General features: G+C 46.8%; 6 protein-coding genes across 6 annotated transcripts; 2 read left to right on the forward strand and 4 right to left on the reverse strand.

The window, feature by feature from the left end:
• Positions 1–201: 201 nt before the first annotated feature.
• On the forward strand, positions 202–2,565 carry PIF1 (DNA helicase; the record flags this gene model as incomplete). The annotated part of the gene is made up of 1 exon (XM_024858457.1): positions 202–2,565. The coding sequence occupies one exon, from the start codon at positions 202–204 to the stop codon at positions 2,563–2,565; it is 2,364 nt and encodes a 787-aa protein (XP_024713367.1).
• Positions 2,566–2,612: 47 nt separating this feature from the next.
• On the reverse strand, positions 2,613–4,409 carry C7M61_003104 (uncharacterized protein; the record flags this gene model as incomplete). The annotated part of the gene is made up of 1 exon (XM_024858458.1): positions 2,613–4,409. The coding sequence occupies one exon, from the start codon at positions 4,407–4,409 to the stop codon at positions 2,613–2,615; it is 1,797 nt and encodes a 598-aa protein (XP_024713368.1).
• A 169-nt stretch (positions 4,410–4,578) lies between these two features.
• C7M61_003105 (lysophospholipase) lies at positions 4,579–9,189 on the reverse strand (the record flags this gene model as incomplete). The annotated part of the gene is made up of 1 exon (XM_024858459.1): positions 4,579–9,189. The coding sequence occupies one exon, from the start codon at positions 9,187–9,189 to the stop codon at positions 4,579–4,581; it is 4,611 nt and encodes a 1,536-aa protein (XP_024713369.1).
• A 91-nt stretch (positions 9,190–9,280) lies between these two features.
• Positions 9,281–10,870, reverse strand: C7M61_003106 (uncharacterized protein; the record flags this gene model as incomplete). Its single annotated transcript, XM_024858460.1, has 1 exon — positions 9,281–10,870. One exon carries the CDS (start codon positions 10,868–10,870, stop codon positions 9,281–9,283), a length of 1,590 nt encoding a protein of 529 aa, XP_024713370.1.
• A 760-nt stretch (positions 10,871–11,630) lies between these two features.
• Positions 11,631–12,920, reverse strand: C7M61_003107 (uncharacterized protein; the record flags this gene model as incomplete). Its single annotated transcript, XM_024858461.1, has 1 exon — positions 11,631–12,920. One exon carries the CDS (start codon positions 12,918–12,920, stop codon positions 11,631–11,633), a length of 1,290 nt encoding a protein of 429 aa, XP_024713371.1.
• A 1,984-nt stretch (positions 12,921–14,904) lies between these two features.
• C7M61_003108 (uncharacterized protein) lies at positions 14,905–16,848 on the forward strand (the record flags this gene model as incomplete). Its single annotated transcript, XM_024858462.1, has 1 exon — positions 14,905–16,848. One exon carries the CDS (start codon positions 14,905–14,907, stop codon positions 16,846–16,848), a length of 1,944 nt encoding a protein of 647 aa, XP_024713372.1.
• Positions 16,849–17,250: the final 402 nt, after the last annotated feature.

Below are 17,250 nucleotides of genomic sequence, written 5' to 3' on the forward strand. Positions count from 1 at the left end.
TAAGAGACGCTTTTATTCTTGAACATTCGAAACCTTCCTTTTTGGGTTCCCCTGACTGTTTTGCCTAATTCAGCACTGTTTATCGCTATCTTTACCATCACATCCTCCTATGCTTAGCACGAACGGCATTATATGATTTCAACGTTTAGACTTTTACGACGCCCTACTATAGCATATACGACAACACCACGCAGAGCCCTCATGAACGGCCCTCAGGCTTCCTTAAACAGCGCGTCTAGATGGCATGGTTTAGTTCCAACCACAGAAAACCTCAACCTGCTACTAGAGGTTAATCTTTCGTCTTTTTCGGAATCCCAGCATACTTACAACGACTCGGACAATTTATCAGATGATCCTTTTGGTTCGCAAGATCTCGTTGGCATATGTGAGCCTTCTGATGCTCCTCTAGAATCAGTTCAAGATGAGAAGCCCAAGATCAAGAAAGAATTTCCTTCATCTCCGCTTTTTGTCACCGCCAACTCCCTGCCACAAGTTCTGCCGGTAAAGAGCTCTCAGCTAAATTCTGGTAGTAGGCCTGACCATCATTCCTCGCTCCTAGGGTCTCCTCAACGCAAACGGCTCAAACCAGATCTGCAAACGCGTTGCTACAGCACAAATGCTGAACTTCCAGCTCCCGAGACTCTTGAAAGCAGAAACGAACCCCGGGTTGAGCTCTTTCAAACTGGGCCACCCAGAAGATCAATAAAGGGATTCTCGAATCCCACGATTCAACTAGCCACCCAAAAACCACTAGCGCCTTGGGAGCAGGAGCTCTTGGGTACTCAGGATAAGTTTGCGGGCAGAGCCAAGAGTGTCACCCCATTTGTTTTGTCTCGTGAACAACAATACGTCATGGACCTTGTTCTTCGAGGCGAGTCCCTTTTCTTTACCGGTTCGGCCGGTACAGGTAAGTCAGTCCTTCTTAAAAAGACAATCAAAGCATTAAAGGACAAGTATAGACTTGGGGAAATTGCTGTTACTGCCTCAACGGGATTGGCTGCACATCACATTGGCGGCACAACATTGCACAGTTTCAGTGGCATTGGTTTGGGAAATGGCACTGTGCAGCAACTTGTGAAAACCGTGAGGCGGAATAGGAAAGCAACTCACCGATGGAAGGATACCAAAGTTCTCATCATCGATGAAGTTTCAATGATCGACGGTCGTCTATTGGATAAGCTAAATCATGTCGCCAAAGAGATTCGCAAAAAGCATCATCTACCGTTTGGAGGCATCCAACTTGTTCTTTGTGGTGACTTCTTTCAGTTGCCTCCTGTCAGCAAAATTCAATTCAATGAAGATGGCTCTGAGCTTAAGGACGAAGCTCATTTTGCATTTGAATCTGAGGCATGGAAATCTTCCATTTCTTCAAGTATTGTTCTAGAAGAGGTGTTTCGTCAGAAAGGTGACCAGAAGTTTATCGAAATGCTTAATGACATGAGAAGTGGACTCGTTACACCAGAATCTGAAATGGAATTTATGCGCCTCTCAAGACCCCTCACTTGTCCAGCTGGAATAGTTCCTGCCGAGTTGTACGCAACTAGAAGTGAAGTTGATCATGCAAACAACCTTCAGCTTTCGCGTCTACCAGGAGATGCCTATCTCCATGAGGCAATCGACACTGGCGAGCTCCCACCAAAGATCAAGTCTGCGATGCTCTCCAACTTTTTGGCTCCTCCAAGGTTGCATTTGAAAGTGGGAGCTCAGGTTATGTGCATTAAGAACTTTGACGAAGATCTAATCAATGGCTCGATTGGTAAAGTCGTGGATTTCCTTGACCGTGATGTTTACATGGGTTACGAAGTAATGAAGGAAAACAATACCATGACTCATGAAGAGTTCAAGAAAAAACTTTTGAAGAAGAATGTTGCTTTTCCACCCACGCCTCAGAAGGCTTCTGCTCGAAGTGACGACTCTGATGTGAAGCTCGAACAAGGAGAGGTGAAGGAAGAGAGTAAAGTACATGAGCAAAAATTGGAGGTAAAGAAAGAGACAATACTCGACAATGTGTTCGACTTCTTCCAAGATGAAAATGACTCATCAGTTAAGCAAGAGGATTCAAGTGCTGCGGCAGATGAATCGAGGGATGAATCGAAGGATGAATCTGGATTGGCATCATCGCCCTTAAGTCCGTTTGAAGAGAACAGACGCCGAAAGCTTGCTCTCATGAGACGTCTCGAAGAGCTGTCGAAGAAAACCAAATACCCCTTGGTGAGGTTTACCTGCGCGGACAACGTCACTACAAAGGATGTACTTATTGAGCCTGAAAGATGGGATCATTTGAACGAGAAGGGCGAGGTTTTGGTTGCACGCACACAGCTTCCATTGATGTTGGCATGGGCTTTGTCCATACACAAATCGCAAGGCCTTACGCTCTCGCACGTCAGAGTCAATCTCAATAGGATTTTCGAATACGGACAAGCCTATGTGGCTCTTTCAAGAGCGGTTTCTCGAGACTCTCTTCAGGTGGTGAATTTCCGGAGGGACAGGATCAGGTCTAGTATGCTTGTGGATGATTTTTACAAGAGTCTTACGACGGCGAACGAGCATAGAAAACGCACCTAGAAGTGATTTAATTCAGTGATATATACAGATTGTTAATGGATAACCGGTTAGAAATGCTTGATGTTGGCGTATTGTGCAATATCGCTTGTTAATAGTATCTGCTCTAGTTTCTCCAAGTCAAGCTCCAATTTATGTTGGCGATCCGTATCAGATTTTCGAGCAATGTCTTCTTTGATGAAAAGAAGGTTGGCATCCATCAGTGCTGACCGTGAAGCCATAAGCTTTTTGAGGTAAAAGCAAAGCAAGTCCATGTTTGGATTGAGAAGTCCCAAAAGATGGTCAGGCTGCACTTCCTTCTCGAATGCAGTGGCAGAAAGAAGTGAATCAAGACCAACAACCATGATGTTTTGCACCCCTGAGAAGCTTTGACCAATGAGGTGATGTGGGTGTATGCAAAGATGGGAATCGTTCTCTGAAAAGAAATGTTCAAGACTTTCCGTAGAGTTAGAAGGTTCATACACTTTTGTAGGAAACTTTGGTGCACAATCCTCAGGTATGGTCTTGAGGTCGACTTGAGGTGGCACGACAATCAAGAAAGGCTGAGTGCTTTTGCTGACGGTGTAGAATTTCAGGAGAGCTTTCCTAAGCATACTTTCAAAACCACTAGCGTCCCTATCCATAACTCGGTTCCTGAGATACTTCTTCTGATGGTTGTTCAGGCAATACGTTTGGAGTTCCTTGATGTGGAAGGATAGCCTCGACAAGCCTTGCAAATAATTCAGCTCTAGCTGCTTGACCTTGACTTTCTTGTAGCCCGACTTGCTCTTGGCAGATGCAAAGTAAACGTTGGGAGGCAATGCAGTGAACAGTTCGGTCCAGTTCCTGTGGTTGTCTAGATTGAGTTCGTCCATATCGACGAGTCTTCTCTCTTTCAGAAAAAAGGTATCTTCCTTGAGATGAATATCGATGAGATGACGAAGTTGAGATGCTGTTTTCTCGGTTCCATCAATTGAGCTAGTAATAGGGAAGTTCAGCTCTCCCGTGATGCAGAATTGCACAGGGCGATATGTCAACTTGTTTTTCACACCAAGGAGCTTCGAGACTAGCTTCTCGTTGAAGTTTTCTGGAAATGCTTCTTCGCTTTCTATGGGTCTATCGATGACGTACTTTGAAGCAGCAAAACTCAGATTCGAGTCATATCGAAGCTCCACATCATGGAGCCGCTGTTTCACCTTATTCGTAAAGGTATCACGGTGTACCTTGAGAATCTGCTTGACAGAGTCTAGCACTTTCGATTGTAGCTTCCCGTTATCGCCTTGCTGGACAAAATTCTTGCTTTTGCCACAACCAGTGCTGCTCAACATGAAGTCCACATCGTCCAAGGCAATGAGTCTGATGGATGAAAAAAAGTTCTTTCTTTTGGAAAGAAGATTGCGTAGGCCTGAAGGAGTCAGCACAACAAGCTGAGGTACCTTAGATTCGCCCGTAGAAAGGAAGGTAGATTGACCATCGGTGTCCACGAACTCAGCACCAAACGTCTCATACCCGATCTCTGATTCCTGAGTTTCTCTGGAAGGACAGCACAATTCCGGAAGATCAGCAATGGCGCTTTCAAGGTAAAACTTGTACTTTCGTAGGAGGTCATCTGTGGGCACAACGATCAACGAATCGTAGAATCTCTTTGGTTTGACTGGAGCATGAGTGAGGGCTCTATTTAATGCTAAAACGGCAATGGCCAAGGATTTGCCCGATTGGGCTCGTCCTCGAAGCATTATATTATTTTCAGCCCTAACAACATCCCAAATAGCTCTTTGTTCTGGTGTGAATTCGAGTCTCTTGACTTGTGGTTGGAGCTTCAGTAGGAGGGTTGAAATGTTCTTCTCGACCCTAGGAACGAGGGCCATCTTTCGAGAATTGTCTTGATATAGACTAGCATCTTTTGCTTCATGGGAAATATTGAGGAACCTTCGCCCTAGTGCTCGAGATATGCGTGCATTTCTTAGTAGTATCATGGTTGATATCAAGCGATGCGCATCGCACATATAGTTATGCATGCATTTTACTATGTACTGATCAGATGGAGTTTCTTCTAAACCTGCTCTTGGGGTGGCTTCCTTCCTTCAGCTTGAGATTGGTGACACCAGCGAACTTTGGCAACTTGCCCTCGTTGGCCCATTTGCCGATGGTTTCGTCAGCGTACGCCAAACCGACATTGTAGATCTCGTCAAACTTCATGAAATCCAAGGTAGCATAGTCGTCAATAGGTGGGCGGAGATACATCACTCCAGGCATCTTCTTGGCAGCCTCAAGAGCGTTGACACTGGCAACGTATGCCAACCGCAACTGAATGTCCATCATGTTGGGCACGTTGGGGTGCTTGGAGAATGGATTCCAACGGTTCAAAAGAACCCAGAACCCAGACAAGGTGTCTCCGTAGTTCATAGGAGTTCTGTCATCCACTGAACCCACATCTACTGCCACAATGTGCTTGGCACCTCTGACCTTCATCTCCATTACAGGAAGGTTATCCAAGTAGCCACCGTCGAGAAGCATCAGTCCATTGTAGGTGATTGGTGGAAGAAGACCTGCCAACGACATAGAAGCTCTGATAAATCTCCAAGCGTAGCCTCTTTCATGAATCTCCATAGTCGAGTTGGTGATATTGGTCGAGTTACAGAAATAACGAATCCAGAAATCTTCAATCTCGTGCACTCCGAAAACTTTCCAGATACCTCTGTTGAACTCATGTCCTGTAATATAGGACGTCACAGGGTATGTCAAATCAAAAAGCATTCTCCAGACTGCACCGATTCTTCTCGAGAACTTCTTGGTCATACCATAGATCGACACAATATTGTTCTCCTTGGCATATAATCCGCCGACGAAGGATCCAATGGATGTACCGCCAATCAAATCAACCGGGATACCGTGCTTCTCAAGGGCAGTGACCACACCAACGTGCGAGATTCCTCTGGATCCACCACCCCCGAGAACAAGACCAACAGCCTCGTTCGATAAGATTCTTGCCAACCTCATGAAATCATTCTTGTACAACACAGGCACATTTTCAGACTTGTTTACCCGAGCGTTGAGCTTGATGAGAGAGTTCATGGCTCTTGATTTGACGTTCAGGAACTTCATTTTGATGTTTGGATTAGCCTTGGTACCAAGCTTAATGGCAAGATCAGTAAGCACATTTGGCTTCTTTTTGATGGGTTTCTCAGTAGGTTGCTTCACAACCTCCATGTGAATGTGATGATGGCCTTGGACCCAGATTCTGTTCTTAAGCCATATGCTTGTCGATCCTGGGAAGACAGAAGGTTCGGGATGCAAAAGACATAACTCGGTTCTCGCAGTCGTTTTAAGCTTCAAGAGCAATCTCTCGTAGTCACCGACATTTGCAGCACAATCGTAGTCCTCAGCATCTGCCAATAACAAGATGCAATCACCTTGCGAGATACAAGTAGATGTCCAAGAAGATTTCAATGGCGAGTCACAAATGTACACTACCGTTTGGTATTCCTCCTCTAGGTATGCAAAATAGCCAGAGAGTCTCAATTGAGCAAGCCTTTCATCGAAAGCGTGTCTACCCAAGTGCGATAATGTCGAGGTTCTATCCAACGCAATGACATGACGATCAAGCGCTTTGAGGGCATGAACCAATTTATCAGCAAATTCACGAACAGGCAAACCATTAGTGGCAGGCAAAATGGTAATTGTTTTATAGTCATTGTTGATTTCAACAACTGAGCTTTTGGAGGTGGTAGCGATAAGAGTATTAGTTCTATCTCTCTTGCTAGCTTCGAGACTTCTGTTTGCGACAATTCTCGATACCTTCACCATGATGGATGGATTCTGTAAGGACAACATCTCAAACAATGTTCTCGGAATTCTGGCTGTCTCAGAGTCTCTCACAGCAATAAGCGAGTTGGTACGTCTCGAGGCAGTGAGCACTTCAACTTCACCAATCGAGGCACCATGACCATATTCGCCTAAGATTTCAAAATCTTCCTTATCCTGTTGATGCTTTGGTATGTTAGAATCATCAATGAGATGACCTAAGTCACTTTCATCCTCCTCATTCTCGATCTTCATTTTTTTGTTCCTGACGACTCTAAAGCGACCACTCAACACAACGTGAAAGCCGTTGGCCAAGTCACCTTGCGAACATAATACTCCACCAGCAGGGATGTGACACCATTCGAGAGCAAAATCAATCGTGACAATGAGGCTTGGAAGCAAGCTCTTGAGTTTAGCCGCCACAGGCAATTGAAGGAAATAAAACTTGTCCATAAGACGCGTAAAATCATTCTTGGAGATGTGAGCCACGATGGTGCCATCATCTTTTGAACTCTTGATCGAGACCAAAGAGCGGAGACCAACAATAGAACTGAGATATCCAGCCAAACCACCTGGCCTCACGGTGTAAAGTCGTTTACTAACAATATCTTCCTTATTGTCCTTGTGAGACTCATGCACAATGTCCAACCCTCCGTGGATAACGTAAAAGAGACCGGGACTCAAGGCATTTTGCTCAACAATCACCTCGCCCGGTTTGTAGTACTTCACCTCAATATGCTTGCTGAAGGCGTTCTTAACGGTGGCAAAGTTCACCTCCAGACTTGATTGCGATGGCCTTCTAGAATTTGGCGAAGCACTCTGACTTTCGACATTTTCAGGCTTGGTGTGATGAATGGTGTTGTAAAACTTTTGGGATGTTTGTGGAAAAGCGGCTTTGTAGCCGAAGTAGGATGAATTGAATGCTGGTTCTCTCCCCCTTTCAGCATCTAAGACGTTACGCTCGATATTGAGAGGTAACGACAGATCACTCATGAGAGAGGAAAGCCCAAATGAAGAAGAATTGGCCGAAATCTGACCACTGCTGATCCCGTGCATGTTAAGCTGGGACGAATTTTCGTCAATACCCAAGAGCTTAAACAAGTTTTCAACAATAGCGATACGCAAAGACGTTTCTTCTGTTTCTTCTCTCTCGTCAGAGAAGGACCTGGTACGAAGATTTTCTCTGCGTTTGAGTTTGGACTTCTTCAAGACAGGTGAGACATTGCTCATGGTAGGCTCCTTCGACAACTGCTTTTGACTATCCCAGCTAGTCAAGTTGTTAACTTCATCGGACAATGATGACGCGTGCAGTTTGGAGTAGTCAGACGTACGAGAAAGAGGCACGGACGAAAGCAAGTCACCAGGGTGCGATGGCTTCGACCGACTGGCAAGAACAACATATCTTGACGAGTTCTCGCGATGAAGCTTTCGTTGACGTCTCTTCGACTTCGAAAAAATAGGCATGTTTCCACTTTCGGCTTCCTCGGCTCTTTGTTGATGATAACTCTCAATGACACCGTCGTACAAGTAGCTAGGTAACTTGCACTCCTCATGAATGGAGTTCAAGGCAATCTCTGAGTCAAACACTTCACGGATCAAGCCAAGGTAAGTATGCACAGTGTTCATTGTGACCTTGTACAACCGAGTAAGCACCATGGTGACAATGTGGGAAGTTGCCTTGGGGTACCTTGTCTGGACTCTTTGGAAGGCCAGACCAGGAATGATGGCGATAGTGGCAGAGGAAGGAAATTCACTCTTTGCAGCCGATGGCTTGGGTCTAGCAACCACCTCGGGTAAATCGGAGAAGCTGTGGTCGTAGATTGGAAAGCTTCCATGCTCCATTGGCGTGCCTGCCGCCGATTCAGGTTGGCCGTGCAAACTGCCAGTTGTGTTGATGCGAGGAGAATTGAAGTAATTGCGTTGCTCGTCGGCCTTTCCTTGCGGAGCAGGACTGGAACCGTGGACAGGGCTCAACGAAAGAGGTTCAATGGGTGTAGAGGTGCTCAGTTGTCTAGAGTTGAGACGACTGTGAAGAACAGGCTTTGGTCGGGCCAAAGGGTTGGTTCTATTCGATGAAGGAGGAAGGGCAGGCGAGGACATGGCGGTGTTCCTGGTGTGGAAGAGGTCCAACGTGCTAAGCAACGAGGAGAGGGCAGCGCCACTCTTGACCTCGTTAAGCAATTGGTAGTGCTGGCCCTTGATGATCAAGATATCGTCCTTTTCGGCCTTGTCCGTGTCTTCGTCAAACTCAAAGTGAGTGCCGTGTTTTTCATGCAATTTGGTGTAGACCTGGACGGTTCCCTCCACCACAATGGAGAAGCCGAGTTTCTCGTCCAAGTACAAGATTTCATCAGCCTCAAGCCGCTGGGTGGTCATGTTCTTGGTCAATTCGTGGAACACGGGTCTCTCAAGATAACCAAACACCTTGATGGCGCTCAAGAACTCGTCCAAGTAAGTTTTGGATCTGTCGTTGCCCCTGCGTTTCCGGGAGCCCGTGACATAATCAATGCTACGGCTGGCGTGGCCTAAGTTATCCTGCTTGGGTGGAAGCGTATCCTTGGAGTAACGCGTGAGGTACTTGTGCCTTACAATAAAGTAGCAAAGTGACACCGTGATGACCAAGCAGGTCAAGATCGACAGAAGCGACAAGGTAATCTGGAAGTTCATCTGGAGCATGTTCAAGAAGATCGTGGGGATAATCACCACTACATAGTTCATGATCTTGAAGAACACCCACAGCCAGTACCACAAGGAGGCGGTAAGAAAAGTGATGGAAGACACCGAGTCCTTTGCAGGCGGAAGCGCCTCAAAGGCAAGGGTCGTGGTTGTTTCCACTGTGTCCATTTATTAGCAATTGCTCTTCTGTGAGAGGATAAAGTGAGTAGTTCCTACAAAATGCGGGAGTGAGATTTCGCATCATTTCTATAAATCTGCTCTACGACTTATAATCGGCAGGCAAGGCATTGAACCTGCGAAGAATGCGTTCGATGCCGTCCATGCCTTTCACCAATTGCGGCAATTCAGGCCCGTAACTGATTCTCACGTAGTTATACCAGATAACATCCTCGAGACGGGACAAGTTCTGCGGGTTGATCAAGAAGAAGAAGCCTGGGACCACAATGACTTTTTCGTGGAGACACTCGTGGAAGAAGCCAAGGCAGTTACTGAGCTTGCCGGGTAAATGGGAGAGATTGAGCCACAAGTAGAACGTGGAGTTGGGGATGTTCTTTTGGGTGAAGGGGAAACCCATCTTGCTCAAGCGGCCAATGATATAGTCTCTCTTCATCTTGAAGTGCAATTGAAGCGCCTTCATCTCGGCCTTGACCGCCAAAGGTTTCAAGAAGTCAATGGCAGCATACTGGAAGGGAGCGTTGGAACCACCGTCAAGGTAGGAACCTGCTGAGCTCAAGGAGTTGATGTACTCCTCAGGACCCAAGATCCAGCAGATACGCCAGCCGGGCAACCGGAAGGCCTTGGTGAGACCGTTCAAGATCAACACAGGGTCCTTGTTCACGTCCTTGACGAACTGAGCCGAGGATATCGAGGAACCCAGGCAGTCGTCGTCATAGTAATAGTGGGAGTAGAACTCGTCCATGATCAAAAGACACTTTTCTCTGCAGATCTTGTGGAGACGCTTCAACTGGTCGGGCGTCATACACTTACCGGTGGGATTTCTGGGGTTGGAGGTGAGGAAAGCAGAAACACCTCTCTTCAACTCGAGATCAATGTGGTTCAAGTGCATCTCGTAGTTGTCCACCTCGTCCAAAGGAACGGGAATGGGCGAGAAATTCTTGAAAAGCGAAAGCATCTCGGCGTAGGCGGTATAGTCGGGAAGAAAGAAGGAAAGATAGCAATCGCTGATGATCGAGGCAATACGGATCAACCCGGCTCTTCCTCCAGGCACAATACACACGTTCTTGTATGTGTACTTGGACTCCTTACCTTCACGATAAAGCGAATTGTACAAGTTGGCCACCGACTCACGGAGCTCCTTGATACCGGCAGTAGGGGCATACTCTCTGCTGATATCAGGCACCTCTATCAGCTTGGGTCTCTTGAAGGAGCCTGGAATGGTATCACCGTGTTCTGGAGCACCCTGGCCCAAATTAGCCCACGAGTCGTCACCATTGCCCTGGAAGCCGTATTCATTGGCTCTTTCGGTAACCCACAAAACACCCGTGGAGGACTGTTTCGTGTTCATGGCTGGTTTGTGGATCTCCTCATTGAAGTCAGGACGAGGAAGCGGAATAGGCGAACTCTCCCTGCCATTTTCAGACATGGAGAGTTTCAGAAGCAAGTGCTGGTGGTGAGCTCTTTGCTGGCCTCCGAGCGAGTTCAGCGGAGCCTGGTGGTGGGGAACTCTGGGTGTAGGTGAATCAAGATGGAGGTTCAGCAAGTGGGTCTGGGAGCCATTGGTGAGTTTTTCCAAAAGAGAGGAAGCAGAACGACGGAGGGGCTGAGGTAACGTGGATTCGAGTCTCTCGAATTCCGAAACAGACTCGCTGTCTGAGCCGTAAGGGTCCATGGTGAGAAGGTGGAGTGGTATCAGTGGTTGATTTTTCAAATATGGGGTCGGCCCGGTTCAGGCGGTTGAGCGGAACCTCGTGCAGGCCTGGGTGCAAATGAGTCAGAGTCAGGCTGTGTGGAATAGGGGAATGGGGTGAGGGTTTTAAGAATGATGGGATGTTGTTGATTAAGTTGGGTTGAAAAGGGGGATGGTTTTGGAGAGGCCAGTTGAGGGGAGGTCGGGGAGGTCTGTATTGGTGTCTCAGATGATGCACAGCCCGGGAGATGAGAATTAAGGTTCCAGAGGGTATGTGGGTAAGGGTAGAGTGAAAAGGCCAATTAGGAGCAAGAGATTTTGGTCTTTATGCTTGAGGCGAAGTTTTGGGGCTATCACGGCTTATTGGTGAAGATGTAACGGTGCTACATAGGCCAGGATCCGCTAGTGCGGTAGGGTGGTTAAGCAATGAGGTCTCCTAGCTGCAAGACAAAGGGCAACAAACCTTCCCTTAATTGCTTGAAAATGCTTAATTATTCTTGGATAGGGGTCAAAATCTCTTTTGAATTATGTAACATTGAATTACCAGAATATGGGAGCTGGGTATTGGACCCTGCATTTCTGGCCACTTCGATTGCACAATGGTTGCAAATTGAGACAGTTCTCACCGATTGGGCTGTTACCTCCTCTCTAGCTAAACCCTACAAAAGCGCCTTTTTTTTTACTTTTATTCATTTTTTTCTTACTTTTATTTATTTATAGCGTTTGAAGCAACGCAGCCAGCTCAGTCCACCTTATCGAGGTACGCCTCAAGCTCGGCATCACTGGGGTCCGACTCATAGAATCGAGGAACATCAAAAACACTCAGATCCTCATCACTCGACTCGTCACCAGGGAGAACCAACTTGAAAGTCAAGGATTCTACACTTCTGCGTGGCCAGTACGAACGGCGAATAGTGTGGACTTTGGCTGTCGACTTCTTTGGAGCCTTCTTGCGAGCCTTCTTTGAAGCCTTCTTTGGAGCTGCCTTTTTTGGAACTTCCTCTTTTGCTGGAGCTTCCTTGTAGCCTGAAGATAACCAGACTCCGAGGAATCCAGTAAATTCGCATGGCATAAAGGCAGGAGAAGGCTCAACTAGGGCATTCTGCCAGAAGTAGAAATCCTTGGGGAAAAAGATTTCTGGCTGCTCTTCTGCTGTTGCGTTCTTCCAAAAGTAGAAGTCACAGGGGAAGTAGACTGGCCTGGTCTTTGGGGAAGAGACCCAGGTGTGGAAGAAGCAGGGGAAGTCGGAAGGTGCAAGAGCATTGACGATTTGGGGAACATCAATGCTGAAAGACTCAGTAGTCCAAATATCAAAGAAATCTTCCAAGTCGCCGGGGAGAAACGCTGGGGCATCATCATTCTTGAAGACTTGGCCAAAAAAGTAAAAACTGCCAGGCAAGTAGGAGTGGCGCTTGGTCTTAACCTTTTCGTAGTTGAAGAAGTCGGCGGGCCAGTACGTCTTGGTCTGCTTTTCAAAGCAACCGTCGAAAAATCCAGCAAAGTCACCAGCCATGTAGGGAATAGAAATATCGGAATCCTCACAAATATCTGAGAATTCCTCAAAAATAGGCGTCTTTGTGTTTGTGATAAGGCTCGCCTGAACATGCTTCTCTTCCTGAGCCCAGATATCGATAAATCCAGCGAAGTCTCCGGGAAGAAAAACTTCAGTGTTGATGGGCTGGGTCCAAATTTCGTAGAATTCGGCAAAATCGCCCGGCAAAAAGGTCTCAGCGGCCTTGTTTGGTCTCCTAATGTAGGAGAGTTCTCCAGTCAAGTAGCTAATTGGGGTCTTAGCAATGACTGAGGGCCTGAAACCATGGAAGTGGCCAGGCAAAACGGACTTTGTCTTTAAGACATGCAAGTCCTTAAGCAAATGAAGATTGCGGGAGCATTGTTGAATAGTTTCGTTGTGGACAAGCGAAGGCTTGTCAATCTTGTTGGTGAGGTTCTCCCATACTCTGGAGTAGAGGGTGGGAGGCTCACAAAAGGAAATCTTTGTGAAGCTTGTGTTGCAAATGTTAGCGGCAGACATGTTATTGAAGTGTTGGGTAGGGAAGAGAAATGGTGGTGAAATGGACGTCTCTTTATACCTTTCCGGATGCCTAATTGAAGCTTGAAGCAGGCTGTGCTTCTCACTGTTCTACAGCCAATTGCCCATGTTTATTGAATATTTTGTAGTTTTTGATCATTCATTTAGACTTTTTGTTCTGGGAGGGAAAGTTGAGTAGGTGAATTATGTAAGTGGGGTCAGTCAAGTGGGTAGCTTCTCTTGATGTGCAGCCAAAAGAGGAAGGTAGGGCACTGAGGAAGGGGACCCAGATCACGCCAATTTGAAGGGCATGACGAGGCATCATACATCTTCTCTATTGGAAAGTCGAAAGAATCAATATTATAGAATGGAAGTTGAACAGTAGAGGAAAGAACGACGAATAAGCACTTCGCTAGGGTTGAGCGTATTTCCATGCCTCACGAGCTTGGACCAATTTTTCAACACATGAAATGACTGGGGTCCTTGAGTGATAGCGAATATCAGTGACGATAGAAGCAAAGAGGGATTGTCAAGCTTATCCGCTTTCCTAGTCTCCCAAACCTATACACTCATAATTCTAATCCTGGAACCTCATAACAAGACCAGTGTAGGCCAACCTCTAAGTGCTCAAATTGGTGAATAAGGGTACTACTTGGGTCCATATTCATATGAATCCAGCTAAATTTCAATAAGTAGGGCCGCTTGGAACTCTTCAGTTTAGCCTAGTTAAGTCACTTTTCTACACTCTAGTTTTGCACCCATGGTGGAACTTAAAGGGGACCAGCAGAAAGCAAAGAGTGTATTTCAAAACACCATTTAACATTATACTTTTAATAGACTATCTTCCTTCTCGTTACTGCCTCTCCACAAATCAACCACCTCTCTTGACAGGCTTCTTGACTCGGAGTCGCACGAAGAACCCCGGTGTGTCTCATATCTTAGCCAATCAGCCTAAGTACCGTTCTATAAGCTTTACTTCGTTCTTCGAGGTACAATAGTTGTTGTAGAAAAGTCAAACCCAATTCGGGTAGGGCGGTCGGAACGGAAATGCAAGTCCGAGCCGATGAAATAGATAAGCCCAGTTCTGAGAGGAGGCCATGAAAAACCATTCGAAAATTGACCTGGTAGCTCACTTCAAGTAGTAGCTCCAATTTCCAGAAAATTCCATCAAACGTTCAACCCAAAACGCATCTACGTGTCTCGTGGTTTTGTGGCCTCCACATGAGTGGCTCCAAACACGAGGGGCCCCTATTGGGAGGGGATCAGCTCCTCAGGGGCCAGAACCACAAAATGCAGATTTTCAGATTTTAACAAAATATGAAAAACACACTATAGCTGGCTATATTTTATTAAGCCTGTTACCCCGTATTTTGCTATACATTCCCCAGACGCCAAAACGCCGTTTCGCAGCCAATTCGCCGATTTTTCACCTCTCATCGAAAAAACATAACCAGTCAGGTTTCACCAAATTCCAACCTTTTCACATTACCTTGAAAACTACGTAGGCAACTTTTCATCCCGCTGGCCGTACATCATTACATCCTTCCGTGTAAGCCTCTTTGGCGGTGGTAGATCTACTCCGAACCTTACCGAGCAGCGAAAAACACATATAAATCTCCGCAGGAGCTTCGAAGTATAAATACCACAAGTTTTTCCCGATCCTGCCCGTCAAAAGATCACTTTTTTTAAAAACACACATTTGTTCGCCGCCCGGAGGTGCTGTTTTCCCCTTTGAGAACGCTCTTCTCCACCACGGCATTCGCAGCCAAAGTGCACCCTGTGTACTACTGCAAACAACTGCCAGTCATTCAAAAAGCTTCCTTCCGACTATCCCCCATCTACATCACCCCTTGATCCCAAATCAAGACTGGTTTCTTTCCCACGTATCGCTCCGAAACACCAACACAATTTTAGCCGCCAGACAGAACACCCGCACCTCTAGATCCAGATGATATCCTCATCGTCAACATCGCTAGTTCTGTTCTACATGGGCCAGACACAGCTGAAAGTGGCCAAGGCCCCAGACGAACATGTGGATTACGAATTTCAAGAAGAACAAAGCCTGCGGCGAGGCAGCACCTTTGATGTGCTTCCTTACGCTGGAGAGGAACAACTACACAGCAGAATGCAAGACCATGGTGGAACAGGCGGGCTCTTTTTGCTGCCTGTGGTCACCACAGACTCGGTTTTGCTGAAGGAGACGACCATGCTGCTGATGCTGGCGTCGCTGGTGACCAAGGACTTCACCTTGGTGGATCCTCAGGTTCACGAGGAAACAGAGTCAGAGCTGTTCTCGCCTTTGCTCTCTCTCCCCATGGAGATCTTGTACCAGATTGTGGAGATTGTCTACTACGACGAGACAACGTCGTCCATCCCTGCAAATCTCGAGAAGTTCCTGAAAACCATCCCCGTGCTCCTGAAAACCTTCAACCAGTTGGCCATGCGTTTCTTATACAAGTACGCCATCTTCACTCGGCCACACTCGTTCGACAAGTTCCTCCATAACATCTTGAATCAACCCGACCTCGGCATCTACGTGGAGTTCTTGGATTTCCAGACCTTCACCTCGATTGGTCTCGGCAGAACAGGCAGAATGAACCAGGAGATCCAGATGGTCACCTCCCAAACTATCGAATTGGCACTTCGTATGTGCCCCAATTTGATCGAATTCATGGCATCTGAGAACATCCAAGACGACATGGACGTGACGGTGTTGCTGATGCTCTTCAATAACCTCCCTAAGATCCAGGCCTTGGACTTCTGTGGAGCGTCCCTGAGAGCACTCGCCATGGCATTCAACGAGCTTGAAATCACCGGCTCAGATATGGCAGATTCTGACGCAATGTCTGACAGCGCTCTGACCATCTCCTTGAAGAAGGGCTCCTTGAGCAACCTCTTCAAAATATCCTTCCACGACTGCTCTAACTTGGCCCCATCTGTGTTTGAGAAACTCCTACCACACTTCACTCATTTACGCCGCCTTGATCTCAATCACACCTCCATCACTTCTAGCATTTTACTCTCGCATCTCCCGCATTCTTGTCGACTTACGCATCTTTCCCTAGCTCGGTGTTCCAAGCTCACAACCAAGGATTTGATCATATTCTTGGAAAAACACCCTGCCGTGGCCCTGGACTCCCTCGAGTGGCTCAACCTCCAAATTGACTCCAACGTGGTGTCGCCGCTCTCAGATGTCTATCTCCACTACGTCCTCAGCCATCTCCTGGCATCTAACTTGAAGTACCTCAACTTGGGTGGTCTTCCAGTTAATTCAAGGATCCTAAAGCTTATCAGATCGAAATTCGAGGCTTTGGAGAGTCTCACGATCTCCCATTCCACTGTTGATATTTCAGACTTGGAGAACTTCATGCATGAGAACGACCAGATCAAGTTCCTTGATCTCACTTCAATCAAGTCCTTGGATCGTTGGAAGCTCACCAACTTGCTCAAGACTTGCTACAGCACCAACCTTGAGGCCATTGAATTCGACTACAAGACCCTCTACGATGTCACTGGAGGTAACTACGTCAGGGTCGATGCTGTCCAGACTGACTTCAGAGTGCTTGGCGACCCACAGCTACCTCAAGTATGGAAGTTCTACGATAACGAAGGTCGCCGTGCATGGATTTACAAAATCGATTCGTCTGATCCGCTGTACGACTCGATCATCTCAGGCAACAAGCTGAACCAGAACTTTGCATCGAACTTGGTGTACTACGATTTGGAGACGGGTGCAAAGATCGAGACTAAGCTGACCAAGCCATCGTTTCTCAAATACGCATCCAGAAAGGTCAACTGCTCCATTGGTTATTACAACCTCAACAACACCAAGAAGAAGAAGTACGTCAAGGGCGAGTTGCACGAGCTGGTATGGCCTGTGGAGTTCAGTCAAAGAGGCATTTACAACTACTATTCCTTGAACGTGAAGTGATGGTGCTGTGGGGTCCAGAATGTCAATCTGAAGAGGGAATACGACAGGCAAGCTTCCACACGGAAAAATGAACTTTCCGCTGCACCGTCACTACAGCCACATTCAGAGCAAATCCCACGAAGATGCCGAGGAATCGAAAGCCCTTGGATCCGCAAACTGTACTATAATACCAAGGTTTCGATTGTTCGAGATGAAGGCAGCCCCTTCAGGTTACCAGACCTGATTATCAGCGCACTTGGGCCATTCAAGCACGCCACTTACCGCTATTTTGATAGCAAAAGTATCCAGCTCCAGCTAGCTAGGTACTCATTTAACGAAGCATATATTTCATGTAATTTAAATTTTAGTGGCAGTTGTAGTTTTTCAACGGTGGATATACCGATCGGTATATCCGAGGAAATG

The sequence above is a fragment of the Candidozyma pseudohaemuli genome (assembly GCF_003013735.1).
Source record: "Candidozyma pseudohaemuli strain B12108 chromosome Unknown scaffold00007, whole genome shotgun sequence".
NCBI lineage: Eukaryota > Fungi > Ascomycota > Pichiomycetes > Serinales > Metschnikowiaceae > Candidozyma > Candidozyma pseudohaemuli.